We start from the raw sequence: 18,501 nt of genomic DNA on the forward strand, positions 1-18,501 counted from the left end.
AAAAAAAAGGCATCAAAAGTAAAAGGGGAGCCACTAATAAATAGTTTTCCCTTTTAGAGTACACGTGTTCTTTTCCCTAATAAAAACAGGTTGAGGCCCAATTGAATTTTAAATAAATGTAAAATTTTAAGTATAATTGTTAACATTGGTAGTATTTTATGAAGGAGGTTTTATATAAATGAACTCTTTTATATTGATTGTTATCCTTTATTGGGGTGCTTGTTTTTTTATCATAATCTATTGAATATGTTTACTTTTAATAGCTAAAATCACTTCATTGCTCCCCCTCATCTCCATCCAACCTCGTCGGAGATGGCTTCTCGGGAGAACAAAACAACTAACAACAACCTTCACAATTCTCATTTTTCTTGTTCACCTCTACAACACCACCAAATAGATCCAATAACAACACACAAGACAACAACCAAATCGAAAAACCATCGAATTCCAACCAAAAACCACGAGCTTTGTAACAATCGTCTTCCGTCCACATTAGGACGATAGCCAATATTAAAAAAGAATCATTCTTTCGATCTTCATATAGAACCTTCATAGTACAAGAAGTTGTTAAATGGAACAGGTTTCTCCAATAGCGAGTGGACTGCATGGTAATTTATTTTTGGGTTCGTTGGACCTACTAGTAGTCTGGCAATAGTTCGGTAGTGGTGATTTATCAAAGAAAAAGTGAAGCTTCGCAAAGTTGTATTAAAATTAGATTTAAATTGTATTAAATATAAACAATAGCTGTAAAACAATTAGAATTAAATATTATACATTGTTATGAATTTGATGGTTTGTTATTCCTGAACAAATGTAATACATTTAAATAGTACTAGAATCTATGAAGTTAGCATTTAATACTTAAAACATATTTGTACTAAAAAATATTTTAATTATATATTCACCGCATGCATTGAAACATACCTATAATATATTGAATTCAAATTGTATTATAATTGTTGCTTAACTTTTTTCTTCTCATAACAAAGACACCTGATGAAAAGGAGAACATTAAGATGGAACACAAGACTTCCATCAGCACAACAAGAAGGCAAATATTACAAGAATAAACAAAATAATCAGCCACCAACAGCACACTGGACAACTACAACAATCAGAGGTTTTAAAAAATAAGAATGCCAAGAGCAGCGTATGTATCACATTCTATATAGCTTGTTGGAAGTATAATTTACATTCAGGCAAGGCTTCCAAGAAACTCGAAATCAGTTCTGGTGGCAACTGTAGCCGTAAAAGCACTTGGTGATATCTTTCAATTACCAAAAGCACGGTGTTCTCCAGATCCACATCTTCCAAACAACCTGGAGTAATTGAATAAATATGAGGAGGGGAAAGCAATGCAATTCTTAGAAAATGAACATCAATATTGAAGATATTAAACACATAAAGGCAGTAAAAGAAGATGCAACTATTCAAGTAAAGTCAACTAGGATGTATTTATCCTAATTTAATTATGATATCTGAGCTGAATGGAAATAAACGATGCATGTGGCCATAAGCCAACTCCAACATAAGATTTGGGGTATACTTTATTGATTGAAACTAGAGAGAAAAGACATCAGTGCTGAAGTAGAAATTGCTGTTTAAATGTGACAACCCACAGAAGATAGTGTCAACTTGACATCTAAGTCTGTTTGCTACATTTAGGCAATTTAAGATTCCAAACTTTGACAAGCAGATCATCTCATCCCAAGATAAAATCATTAGGATTCCAAAGTAAGCAAAATCATGTTTTTTATTTTTGTAAGTTAAAGAAATGAAAAGGTTTGAGTGATTTCTCCTTTAAAACAGCTAGAAGAGATTAATTTTCTTTATTTCTATAAACAGTTCAAGTAGGTAATATTTTTCCACCCTGCACATCAAATGTTCAAACGTCTGGTATTTTGAAAATTGAGAGCATTGGCAGGCTTACCCAGTTCAATTTCTAGCTCTTGATCTTCCGCATCACCTTCTTCCACAATGGTTCCATTTTCCATTTCCGCGGCTGTCTTGGCACACCTCTCCAAGAACTCTTGTTCAGTTTCTTCTCGTTCATCATCTTCAGAGTCCTAGCATTGAATTAAGAACAATAACAGTCAGCGTTCATTATTCCAAAGGTATTAATGTACATTTACATGATGAATGTAGTCACTTTGCACACAGGAGATTCGGGGTTTGTGTTCCACATCTCCATTTTACTAAAGGAATATATGATGAATGCATAGCATATGCACTCTTCCCCTTCCTTCCACCACAAGCATTTCATGTATGTATAACAGAGCCAACAAACAAAAACCATGGATAATGATGCAAAAAGACAACAATATGGCAGGCGTCATCAACAATTTCCTGTGATATTATATCTTTTCTTTTAAGAAAATTCCTGTAATTATTATATATAAACATTGACTATTTTAACTAGAGAAGGTGGTTATGAAAAAAGAAACAGGCTCTGATAATCATTGTTTTCAAGTCGCAGTGTGTTTTTTTATGAAAAGAAAAATGTGTTACCATCAAGAAAGCTGGTGAAATGTGCGAAAATTTCAACTTACGTGGAAGGACCACAATTAAGTTAAGAGCCATAATTTACTAATGAGACAAAGCTCATGTCAGAAGGCTAAGGAATTATCGTGAACGCAAAGACTCATTAGTCACTATTATTTCACTAACCCAAAAAATGGAGTATAATGTATGTTCTACAAATAGAACACACTTGGCCATAACGAAAAGTAGGACGTATGAATATGATTACCATGTAACAATGTCTACCTGACAGCCAAAAAAATATGTGGGTGGGGGAGGGGGAAGCTAAAGATAATTAAACAAGACAGAATTAGTTCAGTGACCTAACCTCATCATCATCATCTTCAGTTTCCTCATCACCAGAAGCCTGATCTTCACTTTCTTCATCTTCATCTTCCTCTTCTTCTTCCATTTCTTTAAACTTCAGAAATGCCTCCATCAGTGATGCAACGCAATCATGTAGCAATAAACTCCCTTCATTTTGCCGTCCTATCAGCTTGTCAAGAGATTGTGCCAGTGCCATCACTGGTAAAATTATTATAGAAAAAAACAGACATAAGGAGATGGTGCTGATGAGATTCTTAGGAGAAAGTTTTCTACACCCAATAAGAGAAGAAAAATTGAATACTTAAAAGGCAAAGCAAGGAAAAACACAAAAGTTAACCACAAGGTATAATCAAAATTAGTGTTAGCTTGCAATCTATTAACAAGCATCGTAGTTGTGGACAGATAAACAGATCTAGATAGACACAATAGCATTTCCAGAACAAACAAAAAGGACTAATGTAGAGCCCATCACCAAAATATCCCTTGCCCCATGAGAGAAAGTCAAGTGGGGAAGTTCCTAATTGAGCTAAAAATCTTAAGAAGTAGTAGGGGAAAAAGAAATAGAATACTAACCTACCAACTTGATCTCAGCCTCTGAGGACAAACTATGGTCAAATCTGCTTGTTGAGATAATTGCCAAAGCGGATAGAAAGCTTGTAAAGCCTTCATGTTCAATGCCCTCTATAATCTTCTCTACAATATCAGGAAAACACAAATAACACGACGCTATTGCAAGCAACAAAGGATTCCATAGTGGGACAGGCTGGTTTTTAATCTCTCTAAAACGAGAAAATGCTGCCTGACACAAGGAAATCACCAAAGATTGCTTGACACCTTCTCCTTCAGGTAAGTAACTGGGATTATGTAACAGAATGTGGACACAAGAGGATGCCCTCCATACTGCAGATGGATATTGTGAGAAAGCTTCAGTAATGAATGCACCAATTCCTTCAAGGATGGATTTTTGGGGAACAGGTGGAGCAGGAGGCAACAGCAGCTTCCCCACAAGAAAGTTCTTCACAGCAAATTTCTTGTTTAGGCTAACTGCTTTCTTGATACAGTTAAAAGCTGATAAATCCTCCATCTCCTCCCATGCATGCCAGTCAGCTATGAGATATGACCAGACCAGCATCAGCTCTGAGACTTTTAGCTTCAAAAGATCGTCAGCTTGGGTAATTCCTTGCAAAATGAAACCAAGCAATGTGGAGCAGTCATCAACACATGATGAAGGGGGCACTGAGAAGGCAACCTCGTGTTCCTGATAATTGGAAAATATATATGAAAAGATAACAAGAGATTTGAGTATATCAAAACCAAAAGATATATTAAAATCCTCTTATCACTCTGTTATCCCAAGTTGAATCTATGAAACGGAGACCTCTATCTTCTTAATCTTTAGAGTAGATATTATATATAGGATGATCTGTACACTCTGGTACCCAATACAGAGGCAATACAAATAGGAATGTTGACGGCGACCAGTTAAGTATCAGTTGAATTTAACTCGGGTTCTTGTTGGTGGAGGAACTGAATCAAAAAGAGAGACTCTAGCTGTAAGATATCTACTGGAAGCATCACCAAAATGGACATCTTATTCGAAGAGAAAGATCTAAAGTATCTGGATTACTTTGTGTGTATGATTGAAGATCCAGTAGGTAGTCATTCCCTTCTCAGAGAACCGTACGTGAGTCTTCCGCCTCATACAGCTCTGTCTGAGCTTCCATCAATATATGAACAGCTTTGCCTTATGCATGAGAAGCTAAAAGACTTGATCTAGTTAAGCTTGGTATGGAATTCAGAACACAAAACAAACATCTATTGCAGTATAAACACTAGATTTAAGCAGCATCCACTACTAAGGTGATTGCATTTTCAATATAGAAAAATGAGCTTGAACAGGCTTCAAGCTTGATGTTACAGGCATAAAAAGGAAATATTTTACTGAAGTGCTGAGTATATTCATTGACACAAAAAGTAAATAATGGAATATATATGCATACACGCTTGTGTTGTGACCTATCCATTTACTCTAAAATTAATTTTGATACATGGCTCAAGACTAACCATCAGTGGAGCAGATCTTAGCCACGCATGCTGTAGGAGATCTGAAAATGCTCTCATCATGGTGGTCTGACCAGAAAGCCACAATTGACTAGAATCATCCTGCTCATTTTCTTCCGATGCTGAGTTTTCCCAACACTGAGCCATCACTGCTAGTGTTGCAAAGCACTGTTCCACCATCTATCAGACGAAAGTCAGTAATTTCAGATCTCAATATGCCTTCAATTATACATGTGGATGAGTTCATTTTTTAAAATTTCATATTTGGGTGAAGAGCGAGGTTGATTCTACTCATCTAGAACATAAAAGGTGATTTAAGAATTTGTCTCAAGGTACCTCAGTTACAAGAAGGAATCGTATAGTTTAGTCTTATTCCTATCAAAGTAATGACTCTTGAATCCCTGACCATGTGACATGATATCAACAGGACTGGGAGAGACGAGGTTTCATTGAACTAAAGGGCGAGCAAACCAACCTATATAACCTCCATTTAAACTATAAACAATGAATAGTGAACAATATATCTCCATGAAATGTGCACAAAAAATGTTCTGATTTTCATGCCAGTTACCAAAATGGTAATTAGAATCATCAAATGATTTGCTAAAGAATAAAAATACAAGTATGTCAGACACATAAGAAAATACCAGAGGCCATGGCTCCAGATCTAAAGGCAAGTTCTTTGAAGTTTCTTTAACCAACAGACAAACAATATCTGGAATATGCGGTGAAAGTTTTTCAGTTGCAGCCTCGACCATAGTACTTAGAAGCTGAAAGTAAATGGAACTATCTTCTTCCTCATCACTAATCCTATGACAAACCACTTGAAGAAGTGGTAACCACTCAGGTGGCATGTACTCATTCTGCAGTACCAAAAGGTCAAGCATTATTTAAACTATCATACTTCAGGTCCATAAAATAGGTTAGCCATACCCACTTACTTCAACGAGTTGGGCAATCGCAGCAGCAGCTGTCACCCGCACAGGATAACAAGAAACATCCCCTATATCTGACATTTGTAATGCTTTCACTAATGAAGAATAAATATCAGCACTCATACCCTGTTGTGGAAAGAGAAAAAAGGAACTTACTCCAAAAATATGCCTAATAGCAAACAAGATGTTAAAAAGTATCATCAAGACAATTATCTCACTTCAGAAAGGCATGAAGCAAGCTCTCCTAGGACCCAATTTGCAGTGGCAATTAAATATGGTTGAGGAGTTGGTGTTTCATACAGTGGTAGCACCCGATTCCTAACTAGAGTATCCGTAAATCCAGGACTCTGCTCTGTTAGAAACTGAGAATACAATGCCACATAAGTAACATAAGTACAGAACTTTTTAATTAAGAAAAATAATATTTGAAATAATGATCTATCCTTACATCTAAAAGGCTGCTATAGGCCATCAGGACTCCGTAATATCTGTGAAAGTTTAGACAAGGAAATGAAAGTAAATCTCGTACACAGGATGCAAGCATGATCAAGGAAGGTCAGAAAAAAGAAAAAAAAAGTCTGGATAAATGGAAAAATAAAGTAGGATAATTTAGTTAACGGCATGACATTAGAATGAGCACTCTATGTCTTGAGCAAACTTAGAGTTCAAGGAATTATAGAGTAATATAATGTATCTTAGAACTTTAACAGAACAAGTTTAGTGTAGGTTTTTGCATGTGTGTCTCGCGTCAATCGGTAAACCTAGATACAAGAGGAACAAAATTATAAAAAAATAGCAATTGACGTTAAAGTAAACATTATATCTTTCAAAATGATAAGAATTTCATATAGGAAGGTTAAAAAGTTATTTAACTAAACATGAACCTCTTTCTTTAATTTTTTTAATTTATTTATTTATTTTGCTTACCATAATTTAAGTAAATATTTATGTAAGGTAACAGCATTGATTTTAAAGTCTTAAATGTTAGGACATTAATATAGTTCAAATTAGAGATTTAAGAAGCAAAACTTTGATCAATTTTAAAATATTAAATATTTAGGAGTTCTTACCTATTACAAATAAGTAAAGATTTAACAGTTTTTCTTTTATTCAATTTCAAAAGTCCTAAATATTGGGATGATAATTAAACGACAATTACTTGAGGAAATAGTAAATGAAAATTTTGTCTATTGGGAGAGGTGATTAGACTCCCACGACGCTATTTCATATTATCGAGGACATGACTCTAGATAGGAAGGAGTGGAGGTCAAGTATTAGGGTAGAAGGTTGTGGAATAAGATTATTGAATAATTTCATTCATATCTTTCTATGTCATGTACATGGCTTTATATATACATAAAAGATTGTGGAATAGAATCACCTAAATCTTTACATTAAGAGAAAGAATCAGAGATATGATATTCTAGATTACCACAATTATACTAAGATCTTAGAGGATCATATCTTGATATGAAGAATATCTTCTCATCTTAGAGGATCACATCTTTGATGACAAGAATATCGTCTTGGAAATCCTCTATCAGCCAACACTCCCCCTCAAGCGGGTGAATGGATATCTTCCATTCCTAGCTTGCTTATTAGATCTGGAAACATATTGTTTGGCAATCCTTTTGTTAAAACATCAGCAACCTGATCTTTTGTAGATACAAATGGCGTACAAATGAGTCCGTTATCTAATTTTTCCTTAATGAAATGTCTGTCTACCTCAATATGCTTAGTGCGATCATGTTGTACAGGATTATGAGCTATACTTATTGCTGATTTATTGTCACAATATAGCCTCATAGGTCCTTCCCATCTTATCTTCAAATCATCAAGGATTATCTTTAGCCATAACAACTCACAAACTCCCATCGCCATGGATCTAAACTCAGATTCTGCACTTAATCTAGCTACTACATTTTGTTTTTTACTCCTCCAAGTCACCAGATTTCCTCCTAAGAAGGTGCAATATCCAGAACTTGACCTTCGATCCACTAATGAACCAGCATAGTCCGCATCTGTATAAGCCTCTAAAACCATGTTTCCTCCTCTTTTGAATAATATTCCTTTTCCTGGACTTCCTTTAAGATATTGTAGAATCCGGTTGACAGCTTGAAGATGCATTTCTCTAGGATCATGCATAAATTGGCTAACAACACTTATAGCAAATGCAATGTCCGGCCTTGTATGGTTCAAGTAAATCAATTTCCCTACAAGCCTTTGATACAAGCCTTTATCTACCACTGAATCTTCTGGAGCATTGCACAATCTATGATTGTATTCAATTGGTGTAGCCACTGGTTTACACCCTAATTTTCCTGTTTCTTTCAACAAATCAAGCACATATTTTTGTTGGGAAATAAAGATTCCTTGTTTTGAGTGTGCCACTTCGATTCCCAAAAAATACTTTAATTTCCCAAGCTCTTTGATGTCAAATTCCTTGAGTAAACACTTCTTCAAATTTTGTATCTCCTCTGAATCATCACCTGTTACTATGATGTCATCCACATAAACCAACAATGCTGTCACTTTTCCTATTTTTGAGTGTCGTATGAACAAGGTGTGGTCTCCTTGACTTTGTCGATACCCTAGCTTGATCATAACCTTTGTAAATCTTCCAAACCATGCACGAGGTGATTGCTTTAATCCATAGAGTGCCTTCTTCAGTCTACACACCATTCCCTTCTTGCTTTCAAAAGCAGGTGGCACCTCCATATAGATCTCCTCATCTAAGTCTCCATGTAAAAAGGCATTTTTTACATCAAATTGTTGTAGGTTCCAATTAAAAACTGCAGCCAATGATAATAAAACTCTCACTGTATTCATTTTTGCCACTGGGGCAAAAGTCTCCAAATAATCAATTCCATAGGTTTGTGTATAACCCTTTGCTACCAAACGTGCTTTATATCTTTCTATGGACCCATCTGACTTATATTTCACAGTAAACACCCATCTGCACCCGACCAACCTTTTTCCTTTTGGTAATTCCACAATATCCCAAGTTTTGTTTTTCTCCAATGCTTCCATTTCTACCTTCATAGCTTTCTCCCATTCTTTATTTCCTAATGCTTCAGACAAATTTCTGGGGATAGGAATTGTGTGGAGGTTACAGAGAAAAGCTTTATGACTTGGGGATAGATTTTGATATGTCATGGAGAGGCTCAAAGGGTGTTGTGTGCAAGTTCTGGTTCCTTTTCTGATTGCAATGGGAAGGTCAAGGACATTAGGTTGGTTAAATTCTTCTTCATGATCAGTTTGGTTTGGTGTTTCTGACGGTTCAACAAGTTCAGGATGGGTATCAGGAGCAGTAACCTGTGGAGATGATTGCAACCGAGTAGTTTGATCAGTTAGTCTCTTTCTTCTGGAATATACCTGCAATGGTAGATTATTTTCTAGAATTCCATTATCTATATTTGGATTAGGAGACTCAATGGGTTCATTTGGATTTAGAGACTCAGGTGACTGTAGAAATGGTGACTCAGGCAAGGATTTGGCACGACTAGAAATGGACAAATCAAATAGTGACAAGTCTAGAGGTTCCTTTCCCTTCAGTGACTCCCCCTGATTGTAAGAATGATTAAAAAAGGATTCACTCTCATCAAATGTGACATCTGCGGAAACAAAGAATTTCTTTGATGATGGTTGATAACACTTGTAACCTTTTTGAGTAGGAGAATATCCTATGAAAACACACTTAAGAGCACGTGGGTCTAATTTGCCTCTATTTTGAGAATGAATATGAACATAGGCAACACTTCCGAAGATTCTAGGAACCAATTTATTGGAAATTTCAAAATTTGGAAAGAAATTCCTAAGAGTATCAAGCGGACTTTGAAAGTTCAGAATTCTTGATGGCATTCTGTTACTAAGATGTGCAGCAGTTAGGACAGCTTCCCCCCAATACTGTTTTGGCACCTTTTTGTGAAACAATAATGATCTAGTAATGTCAAGTAACAGACCATTTCTTCTCTCTGCTATCCCATTTTGTTGAGGAGTATTGACACATGAAGATTCATGAATAATTCCCTCTTTTTGGAAGAAAACAGAGAGGTTTTGATTGAAGTAGTCCTTGGCATTATCGGATCGAAATCTTTTAATTGGCACATCATATTGGGTTTTGATCATATTAAAAAAGGTAGGAAGAATTTGACTGACATCTGATTTTTGCTTTAGCAAATAGATCCACGTAACTCTTGTACAATCATCAATGAATGACACAAACCATCTAGCACCAGAAATATTAGGAATGGGAGAGGGTCCCCAAATATCACTATGAATAAGAGAGAATGGAGTTTGACATCTTTTGTGACTAATTGGAAAGGAAGTACGTTTGTGTTTTGCAATTTCACAATCATCACAATGAAAAGACTCAACAATCAAATCTTTGAACAAAGATGGGAACATCCTTTTGATTACATAAAAGGAAGGGTGACCTAACCGACGATGATAAAGCCATACTTTCTCTTTATTGGACATGATAGATTCAGACAAGAATGAACTAGACAAGGAATTCTTAGATATATATTCACCATTGTGGAAATCCAAACAATAAAGACCACCTTTCTCACTAGCACGCCCAATCATCTCCTTCGTGTTCTGTTCCTGAAATAAGCAATATGAAGGGAAGAAAGTTACTTGGCATTTGGAATCTTTGGTGAGTTTCTGGATAGAAATGAGATTTGCAGATAACTTTGGGATATGAAGGACATCTTTAAGTATCAAGGATTTTCCAAGTGGTATGTCTCCTTGCCCAGCTACAGTAATAACTGAACCATCAGCTATAGTTATTTTTTTATAACTAGGACAAGGGGAATATGATATGAAGAGATGAAAGAGACTGGTCATGTGATCAGTTGCCCCGGAATCAACCACCCACGTTGGAGAAAGTTTGTCTGAGACATTAGTAATAAAAGAGTAAGAAATACCTGTGAAGGCCAATGAACAACTACCTGTTGAAGCTGAATGTTGCAAATCTCCAATTGAAACTGTAGAGTTATTCTCTACGGTTGCAGAAACATTCTCAGAGACTGGAATATTTGCGGCAGTACCATTTTCAGACATGGTTTGGGCAGATAAAGCTAGCAAAATGGGATTTTTTCAAGATAGGATGAATAAAATTGGCCAGGAATAAGCCTAAAGCTCTGATACCATGTGGAATAAGATTATTGAATAATTTCATTCATATCTTTCTATGTCATGTACATGGCTTTATATATACATAAAAGATTGTGGAAAGAATCACCTAAATCTTTACATTAAGAGAAAGAATCAGAGATATGATATTCTAGATTACCACAATTATACTAAGATCTTAGAGGATCATATCTTGATATGAAGAATATCTTCTCATCTTAGAGGATCACATCTTTGATGACAAGAATATCGTCTTGGAAATCCTCTATCAGCCAACAAAGGTTAATAGAGGTGGTGTGTTGTCGTAACGTGCGTAGGTTTAGGCTTGTTTAGTATCTGTCGTAAAACTAGTCGTACCCTTGTAGTTCTTGTCATATGTTGTTTATTGTGTTTCGATTATCACATTATTTTTTTGTTGTTGTTATTGTTTCTTTCATGTAGACTTAACACTGATCTTCTTGCTAACGGTTGTGTTTTCTTCATTGTTTTCTTCTTTTTTACTTGGGTTTGATGCACTTGAGCCTAGGGTCTTTCGGAAACAACTTTTCTACCTCCACGAGGTAGTTGTAAAGTCTGCGTATACTCTACCCTCCCTAGACTCCACTTACTGGGATTGCACTAGATATGTTGTTGTTGTAGAGTCTTCTAATGAAGGGTAAAAAGTTCGATCAAACCTTCATGCTTTTAAAGTAATATAAATAAATAGCACCAACCATTAATCCTATTGAATTTTAAATGGTGAACTTGCTGTGAAGTACAGTGATATATGACCATAAATTACAAAGTTAAAGGAGTTGATATCATAATTCTGTTTTTAACTCACTCATTTACTGTGTTTTCTCCATTATCGGTTGGAACAGGAAACTTTGACAAGAATGGAAGCACCAACAACTCCCCCATCGAGCTGTAACCTTTTCTTTTGTTCTTTTCTCCTTTCTTACGCTTTGATGAAGCTGTAGAAGTCTTGACTGGCGGTCCCTAGAAGCCCAAGAATAAATCACAGATAACTATGTGAATTTTAATAGAAGAAGCTAGAGCAATATAAATTATAGAAAACTAACCTTAGATAATGAAATAACACCAAGCAAGTTTAAAGCACTTTTCCTTGCTGTAAACAAGTCATCTCTCAATCCAGAAATTTCTTCCTGCAGTATCATAAAGATCAGACAATATCCTGCGAATGTTTAGAGTATACAACTTATAGGGAAGATCAAAGATTAGAACATACAAGGTCAGACGGAAGATTTTTCCTTATGTATTCATCCGGATCTTCTTCCCACTCTACTGTGTCCTACTTAGCAGGCATTTAAGCCTTTAATCAGAACTTCACAAGAGTATGTCACAACAAAAGAAAGAAACTCATGAACATAGGCATAGAGCTCTCTGGAAGGCAAATTCGTGGAATAGCTGACCTTCTCATTCTTCACAAGAGCTGGGAAGATTGCAGAATTAAGCAAGGAAGAAAAGTGAGGTGAAACCAGTCGCCATCCCTGTTTCAGATGATGATGATAATATACTTTAGCTTGGAGACTTGAACAGTAGCAGGCACTAACCATAAAAGTCCTTCCCGATAGAGGAGAAACCAAGGAATTAGCAGAAATGCCTAAAAAGAGAAAGAAGCTAGGAAGGCGAAAGAACAAGCATGAAAATAAATAAACATTGCCTGCTCAAGCTACAAAAAAATAGTCAAGCAAAAGAGAAACTTTTGACCATGAAGACAACTGAACAAACTTACCGGACCTGTCTCTAAAACACGAGAAATAACATCAAAGGCTAACGATACAGTCCTTTCTGACAGCGGATCCAGTTTCTGCAATGAAAGAGTAAGTAGATGAAGAGAGAAGATAAAAATAAAATAAAAACGATCACAGGAAGAAAGACGAGTATAGTGTGTGGGAAAAGCACTTATGAGAAACAACATAAAAGTTCATGAGACATTTTTGACCGAACAGATATTGAGACGAAAGAATAAGTAGATGAAGAGAGAAGATAAAAATAAAAATTATCATAGGAAGAAAGACGAGTATAGTGTGTGGGAAAAGCACTTATGAGAAACAACATAAAAGTTCATGAGACATTCTTGACAGAACAGATATTGAGACTAAGCATAGATTCTTACTTATACGACACAACTTTAGTGTAGTTAAAGAAAGGAGAATCCGACGGCAGCATGCTGAACAAAAGTATCTATTTACTAGGCATTCCAGTGAAATAAGATTATGGAACACCTGATATGAAAGTTCATATTTATAGAACTACCAAGTAATACTCCTAAGACTTACACTTATGATTGTGCTATGCTTGACAATTTCTGAAACGCATTTCACCATATCAGGCATCAGTCTGTCATTGTAAGATGAGAAGAAATTTAAGGAAAAACCAGGATATCTGTATTTTCATTTTGGAGCAAATAAATTGCATTTTGACAGCATACTTGTCAGCAAACTTCCGGTGCCGGGAGACTAAAGCACAGAAAATCAGCAGACTTCGCTTTGCAGTCTTCATCCGCAGAGAATACGCATCTTTGCAAGTCAAGCCACCATCAAAACTTAAAGAATTCAGGATTCGTATCAGATCTTGACAAATAGAAGGAAGCAGAGGAGCCAAGGCAGACGGCATGTGAGATTTCACCTATAAAATTGATAGACTTTAGATTGTAGTACTGCTCAAAGAAGGTTCACAACAGAAACCTTATTAGAGGAAGAAAGATGCTTCCAGATAAATATTTCTAGCACACATAAAAGGACACATTGGTGTAAGAATTCCTCCTAGTAATTTGAATAGTCTTGAAAAGAAGAAAATAGTGCACTGATAGCTGATCTGACCATCAGATCACTTTAATGGTGTATGTTGTAACCTGTTGCTTCCTTTTTCAAAAAAAGGTTAAATAAAGGAAATGAGACTGTTCCTTGGTAAACCAAGTACCAATGTTTCGAATGAAAGAAGATCTATTGTCCTGGCATAGATTAATATCCATGCTCATCATTCACCTTTTTGGACTAGAAAAAGATCTTGTATGTATAGAGCTATATCAAAATACACTAAGTTACAAGGCTTCAGGATCACATGCAAAACATTGTGAACAAATTACTTTAACTCGTTTACTGATGCCTAGTTCCCATTTTCAGCAGAATTGCTTTTACACGTATAACCAGCTTCCTCTCCTCGATATGCTTGATAACTGTATCAAGCAATTTCCTCCTATCATTTTTGTTATTTTCTATATCCCGAAGGTTTTTAGGATCTGATATATCCAATATGCTGTCTGCTAACTTCTTAACAGAAAAAAATCGAAACAGAACCTAGAGCTCAAATGATAGTTGACCTTTCATGGATCAAACACCATTTGTTGTAAATTTATCCTCACCGCAAAATAGATGCACTTGCATGTGATGAGAAGGATAGTTTCTGTCTGCACTTCTGATGTATGTTGGGCATCTGATACCTGTTTCATGCAACGATGAATTAGCACTTCCATACACTCTAAAGTAACATGTTTTAATATGGAAATACCTAGGAGGAAGAGGAATGTAGAAAATTATGTGGACCTTTTCGGTGCAGAGGTGAAATACAGCAAGTAAGGGTACAAGGATCTCTCTTGTAATAAGTTCTAGCTGTGGTGGAACTGGCTCCTTCACAAGTTTTGGATTCAAAAAGTACTGCCACAAGACATAAGATGAGATCAATATAAGAACCTAAGCAGGTAGATTTTAACTACAGATTTGAAATAAATGAGGAATTTGGTTTAGCTAATTTTTCTGTCAAAAATAATTTTAATTTTAACCAGATTATAGAACGCTGTTGGTCTATCTTCATATGGATCAACAAGAAGCCTTCTTGGTCACCCGCCAAATGCTTAAGCTTATTTTCAACAATTAGCAAGCTAGGGGTGGCATTTTTCAGGACACCGTTACAGTCAGCAAGGTTCTAACAAACAAAATACAATTCAACAAAATAAGAAACATAAGGTGCATGAGATTTGAAGTCACTTGAGTAAATAGATATCAATAGAGGGAAAGTCATCTATATAGGTGGAATCAGAATATAGCTGGCACATATTTAAATACCTGGAAGGGTCTAATCAGTGAGTGAAGAATGGTTAGAGCGTTGATGGTTTTCCATTCAGAATTCGGATTCTTATCAATCATATCACTGCGCTGAATGACCGACCTTAGCTCAGGCACAAGCTCAGGCCAAGCATCCTTCTTCACAAACTCAACTGCAATAATTGAGCGAAACTGAAAACAAATAGGAGGAAAGAGAATTAAAAAAACAACCTCATTAATTACACGCAAACGAAGAAAAAGTTATGCCCCAAACACTTACAGCTTCAACTAATATTTTAAGAGTCATAGGTTCGGCTTGAAGTAAAGCGCGCACAAATGCATCTCTAAACTCTTTGGTGATTCCTGAATTTGTATCAATGGAATCAACATTTCTTCTAGTGAAGTTCTTGAGATACGTGGCTGCAGCTACTTTCTGACCTCCGTTCTCACCTCCTATGGAAATGAAGATCGAATATAAAGTGTAGAACAGAAATTAACTTAACAGTTTGCAAAATCATAATCAGGTAAATACTCCTTCAATTCGACAGTTGAATAATCACAATGAATCTATAAATACTCGAAAACAGAGAAATCTGAATTGCAGAGTACCTATGGCGATAGAGAGCAGAGTGAAGGGAAATTCTGGGAGAGTAGAGAGGTGATCGAGAGCATCGGTGGCGGCATTGATGACGGCACCGTCGGGGCTCAGAGTTTGATTGAGGAGCTGAGCAATTTGATGAATTTCCATAACGTATAAGTGGTGGCGCAGCGGCAGAACCCTAGCAAAGACTGCAGCTACAAACACTACACAAGTTGGCAAAGAGTTGTAAAAAGAAACAAATAGTTGGCTAAAACAGTTGAAAGCGCGGGAAAATTGATATTCGCGCCGTCCATTTTTTGTCATCGCCCGTATAAATGACATTATTCTTTCTATTTATTAACTTTGAAAATATGAAATTGTATAATTTATTTATGTTCATTGGTTAATATAATTAATCAAAATAAATTAATTTATATTCATTTATTATTGAAGACTTACTTCAAAAGATCAATACTCCCTCGATTCCTTTTTATATGGCACTTTTTAAAATTTCACTTGTATTAAGAAACTAAGTAAATTTACAATTATATCATTATTTAATGTTTTTTAAGTTAACTTTCAATAAATGATAAATAAGGAATATCTTTTATTTTTAATTTGTTTGTTGAGATTTCTTTTTCAAAATCTTATAAAATAATGCAATGGTGAGAGTAACTAATCAATGTATAAAGTAATTACAATGAACAATAATTATTTATTAATTTTTCTAGGTTGATCAAATATTATTTCAAAACTAATTAACTATCAAGGGTATAATAAGAAGAATATTGTAATTTATGCATTGATTTTATAAAATGACAAATATTTTGAAACCAACTATTTATAGTAAAGAACTAAGGATGACCATAAAAAGGAACCGAGGCAACAATAATGGTAAACTTACATAATTTTTTAAGTGACATGAAATCTAAAATAGTGATATATAAATAGGAATGGAGACAGTAATAAATAATTTCAAATATATGTTTTGTAAGAGGATGAGTGATCCTAGTGGAGGTAATGTAAAATATGTGCGTCTATATTAACACGCAACAAATTGGTGTGAAATTGGAAGATTAAAAATATAAAAGACTAATTATGCTAAGTAATATTATTTATATATATATAGTCTTTCGGTACATTCGTTGCACGTATATTCCAAGTAACATGGTATCTATTTTTATAAAATAATAACAATATTATTAAATCAAAATTTTGAGTAAAAAATTATGCATGAAAGCTGTTTCAGCCCTTATCAGTAAATAGTAAACTGATCAATTGCAAATTAACAAATATATGATCTCTTATGAAATTCTTTATTTTTCTCATATTGTTCAATAATAGGTGATAATTTTTTCCATATTTTCTTTCGTTAAGTTGTGCTTGATTTCTTCTTCTTCTTCAATAATGAGCAGATCATAAAGCAAGAATACATCTTCCATCCCACTGTAAATGTTACTAATAAATTTTAGTCAATTCCTTTGTTTTATTTTTCTCCATGAGCACATTAAGGGTCTGTTTGGAAAGCCACTTGGTAATTGAAATTAGTTTAATTATTAAAATAGTAATTATCAGTATAGTAATTATATTGTTCTGTTTGTTTGCCATAATGTAATAATAGTGTAATTACAAGTGTACTGTTTGGTTGCACAAATACAATCATAAGATTATATTATAATATAACAATAAAAATTAATTATTTAAAACAAAAAAAAAGTACTAGACAAATAAGGGCCTTTATAAATGATATTGAATTAAATATTTAGGATATATATTGTCTTTTGAAAATATATTAATTAATGAACATATGTTCTTAATTAATGAACATATGTTCTTAATTAATATTATAAAAAATACTTGATTTATACTTTTCAAATAAGTATATTTTTATTAAACTAATCATAAAACCTAAAGGCAAAATGATCTGATGGACTCTTATACTTGTATGAGTTTGTATTCTGAACCCTTTCACTTAACTCTTTGTCAATTGAACCTTTAAACTCAATTAAAATGAGACTTTTAAATACAGACCTCGCTAGAAGATTAGTGATCAATCGAATTCACGGGTGAGCCAATTCGTCCGGGATGCCATGAGCTATCTTTTTGTTTATGTCCACATCTTCGGACTTAGACTAGTACTTTAGATTTTCATATGTTTAATTGGGTTGTACCCATTTCCTTAGACTTATGATCCTTGTTAGAGTTTTAGTAGATTGACTTTCAGGTTCTAAGCGTTATTCCGCAATTGTTTTTATTAGACTTTTGGAGTGTATGGGAACTCTATTTTTCTCTTAGCATTTAAACCTGCTTTTGTATCTTTAAATGTCTTAGTTTTGGTTGAGTTTGTTAGTTTGGGTTGTAGTAATGGTTCTCCCACCGGAGGATTAGTGTGTATGTCAATCACGACGGTCTAGATCGTGACAACCACAATATTCAAAAGTTTTCTTTACTTTTACAATTACATTTTTAGCTTGATACTTTTGTAGAAGGCTTGTCTCAACAAAACATTGTTGGCATTACTACATAAAATTAAATTTACATACTATCATTAGATTTTTTTTAAAAAAAATTTCATAACTTGTATTAAGTTACAGTTACATAAAAGAAGAATTTCAAATAATGTGTTTCCTAAAATGTAAGAATTTCTATAATTCAATCAAGACAAAACCAATGAATTTATCATGTTATAATTAAATTATGAGTCAAAGGAATTTAAAATATCAAAATATTACAAGGTATAAGATAAGTTAGTATGGAGATAACAAATTACGGAAGTTAATATGGATAACCAATTAAGAGAAGTTAGCATGGATAACCAATTATGTGCAAACAAATGATGCCAAGATTTTGTTTTTGGTAGGTTTGATTTAACTTTGACTTGTGAACAAACTAGGGG

At 34.6% G+C, this 18,501-nt stretch overlaps 1 protein-coding gene across 1 annotated transcript; it reads right to left on the reverse strand.

The window, feature by feature from the left end:
- Window positions 1–1,028: 1,028 nt before the first annotated feature.
- LOC125872255 (uncharacterized) lies at window positions 1,029–15,888 on the reverse strand. Its single transcript, XM_049552973.1, has 21 exons — window positions 15,635–15,888; window positions 15,306–15,478; window positions 15,047–15,217; window positions 14,528–14,638; window positions 14,347–14,424; window positions 13,414–13,610; window positions 13,262–13,322; window positions 12,715–12,789; window positions 12,392–12,469; window positions 12,208–12,270; window positions 12,041–12,124; window positions 11,803–11,957; window positions 6,292–6,331; window positions 6,062–6,205; window positions 5,850–5,969; window positions 5,556–5,771; window positions 4,912–5,088; window positions 3,421–4,105; window positions 2,849–3,045; window positions 1,931–2,066; window positions 1,029–1,319 (listed from the first exon to the last, which is right to left on the reverse strand). The coding sequence occupies exons 1-21, from the start codon at window positions 15,771–15,773 to the stop codon at window positions 1,165–1,167; spliced, it is 3,255 nt and encodes a 1,084-aa protein (XP_049408930.1). The 5' UTR covers window positions 15,774–15,888; the 3' UTR covers window positions 1,029–1,164.
- Window positions 15,889–18,501: the final 2,613 nt, after the last annotated feature.

Source organism: Solanum stenotomum, chromosome 1 (genome assembly GCF_019186545.1).
Source record: "Solanum stenotomum isolate F172 chromosome 1, ASM1918654v1, whole genome shotgun sequence".
In the NCBI taxonomy this organism is placed as follows: domain Eukaryota; kingdom Viridiplantae; phylum Streptophyta; class Magnoliopsida; order Solanales; family Solanaceae; genus Solanum; species Solanum stenotomum.

Excerpts from the sequence above, each read along its gene's own strand:
- LOC125872255 (XM_049552973.1), bottom strand. The coding sequence starts at position 15,773 with ATGGAAATTCATCAAATTGCTCAGCTCCTCAATCAAACTCTGAGCCCC. Across the intron at positions 5,970-6,061 it reads TTGCTTCATGCCTTTCTGAA|GGTATGAGTGCTGATATTTA; the intron begins GTGAGATAATTG and ends TTTCCACAACAG. Across the intron at positions 4,106-4,911 it reads TAAGATCTGCTCCACTGATG|GAACACGAGGTTGCCTTCTC; the intron begins GTTAGTCTTGAG and ends TCCAATTATCAG.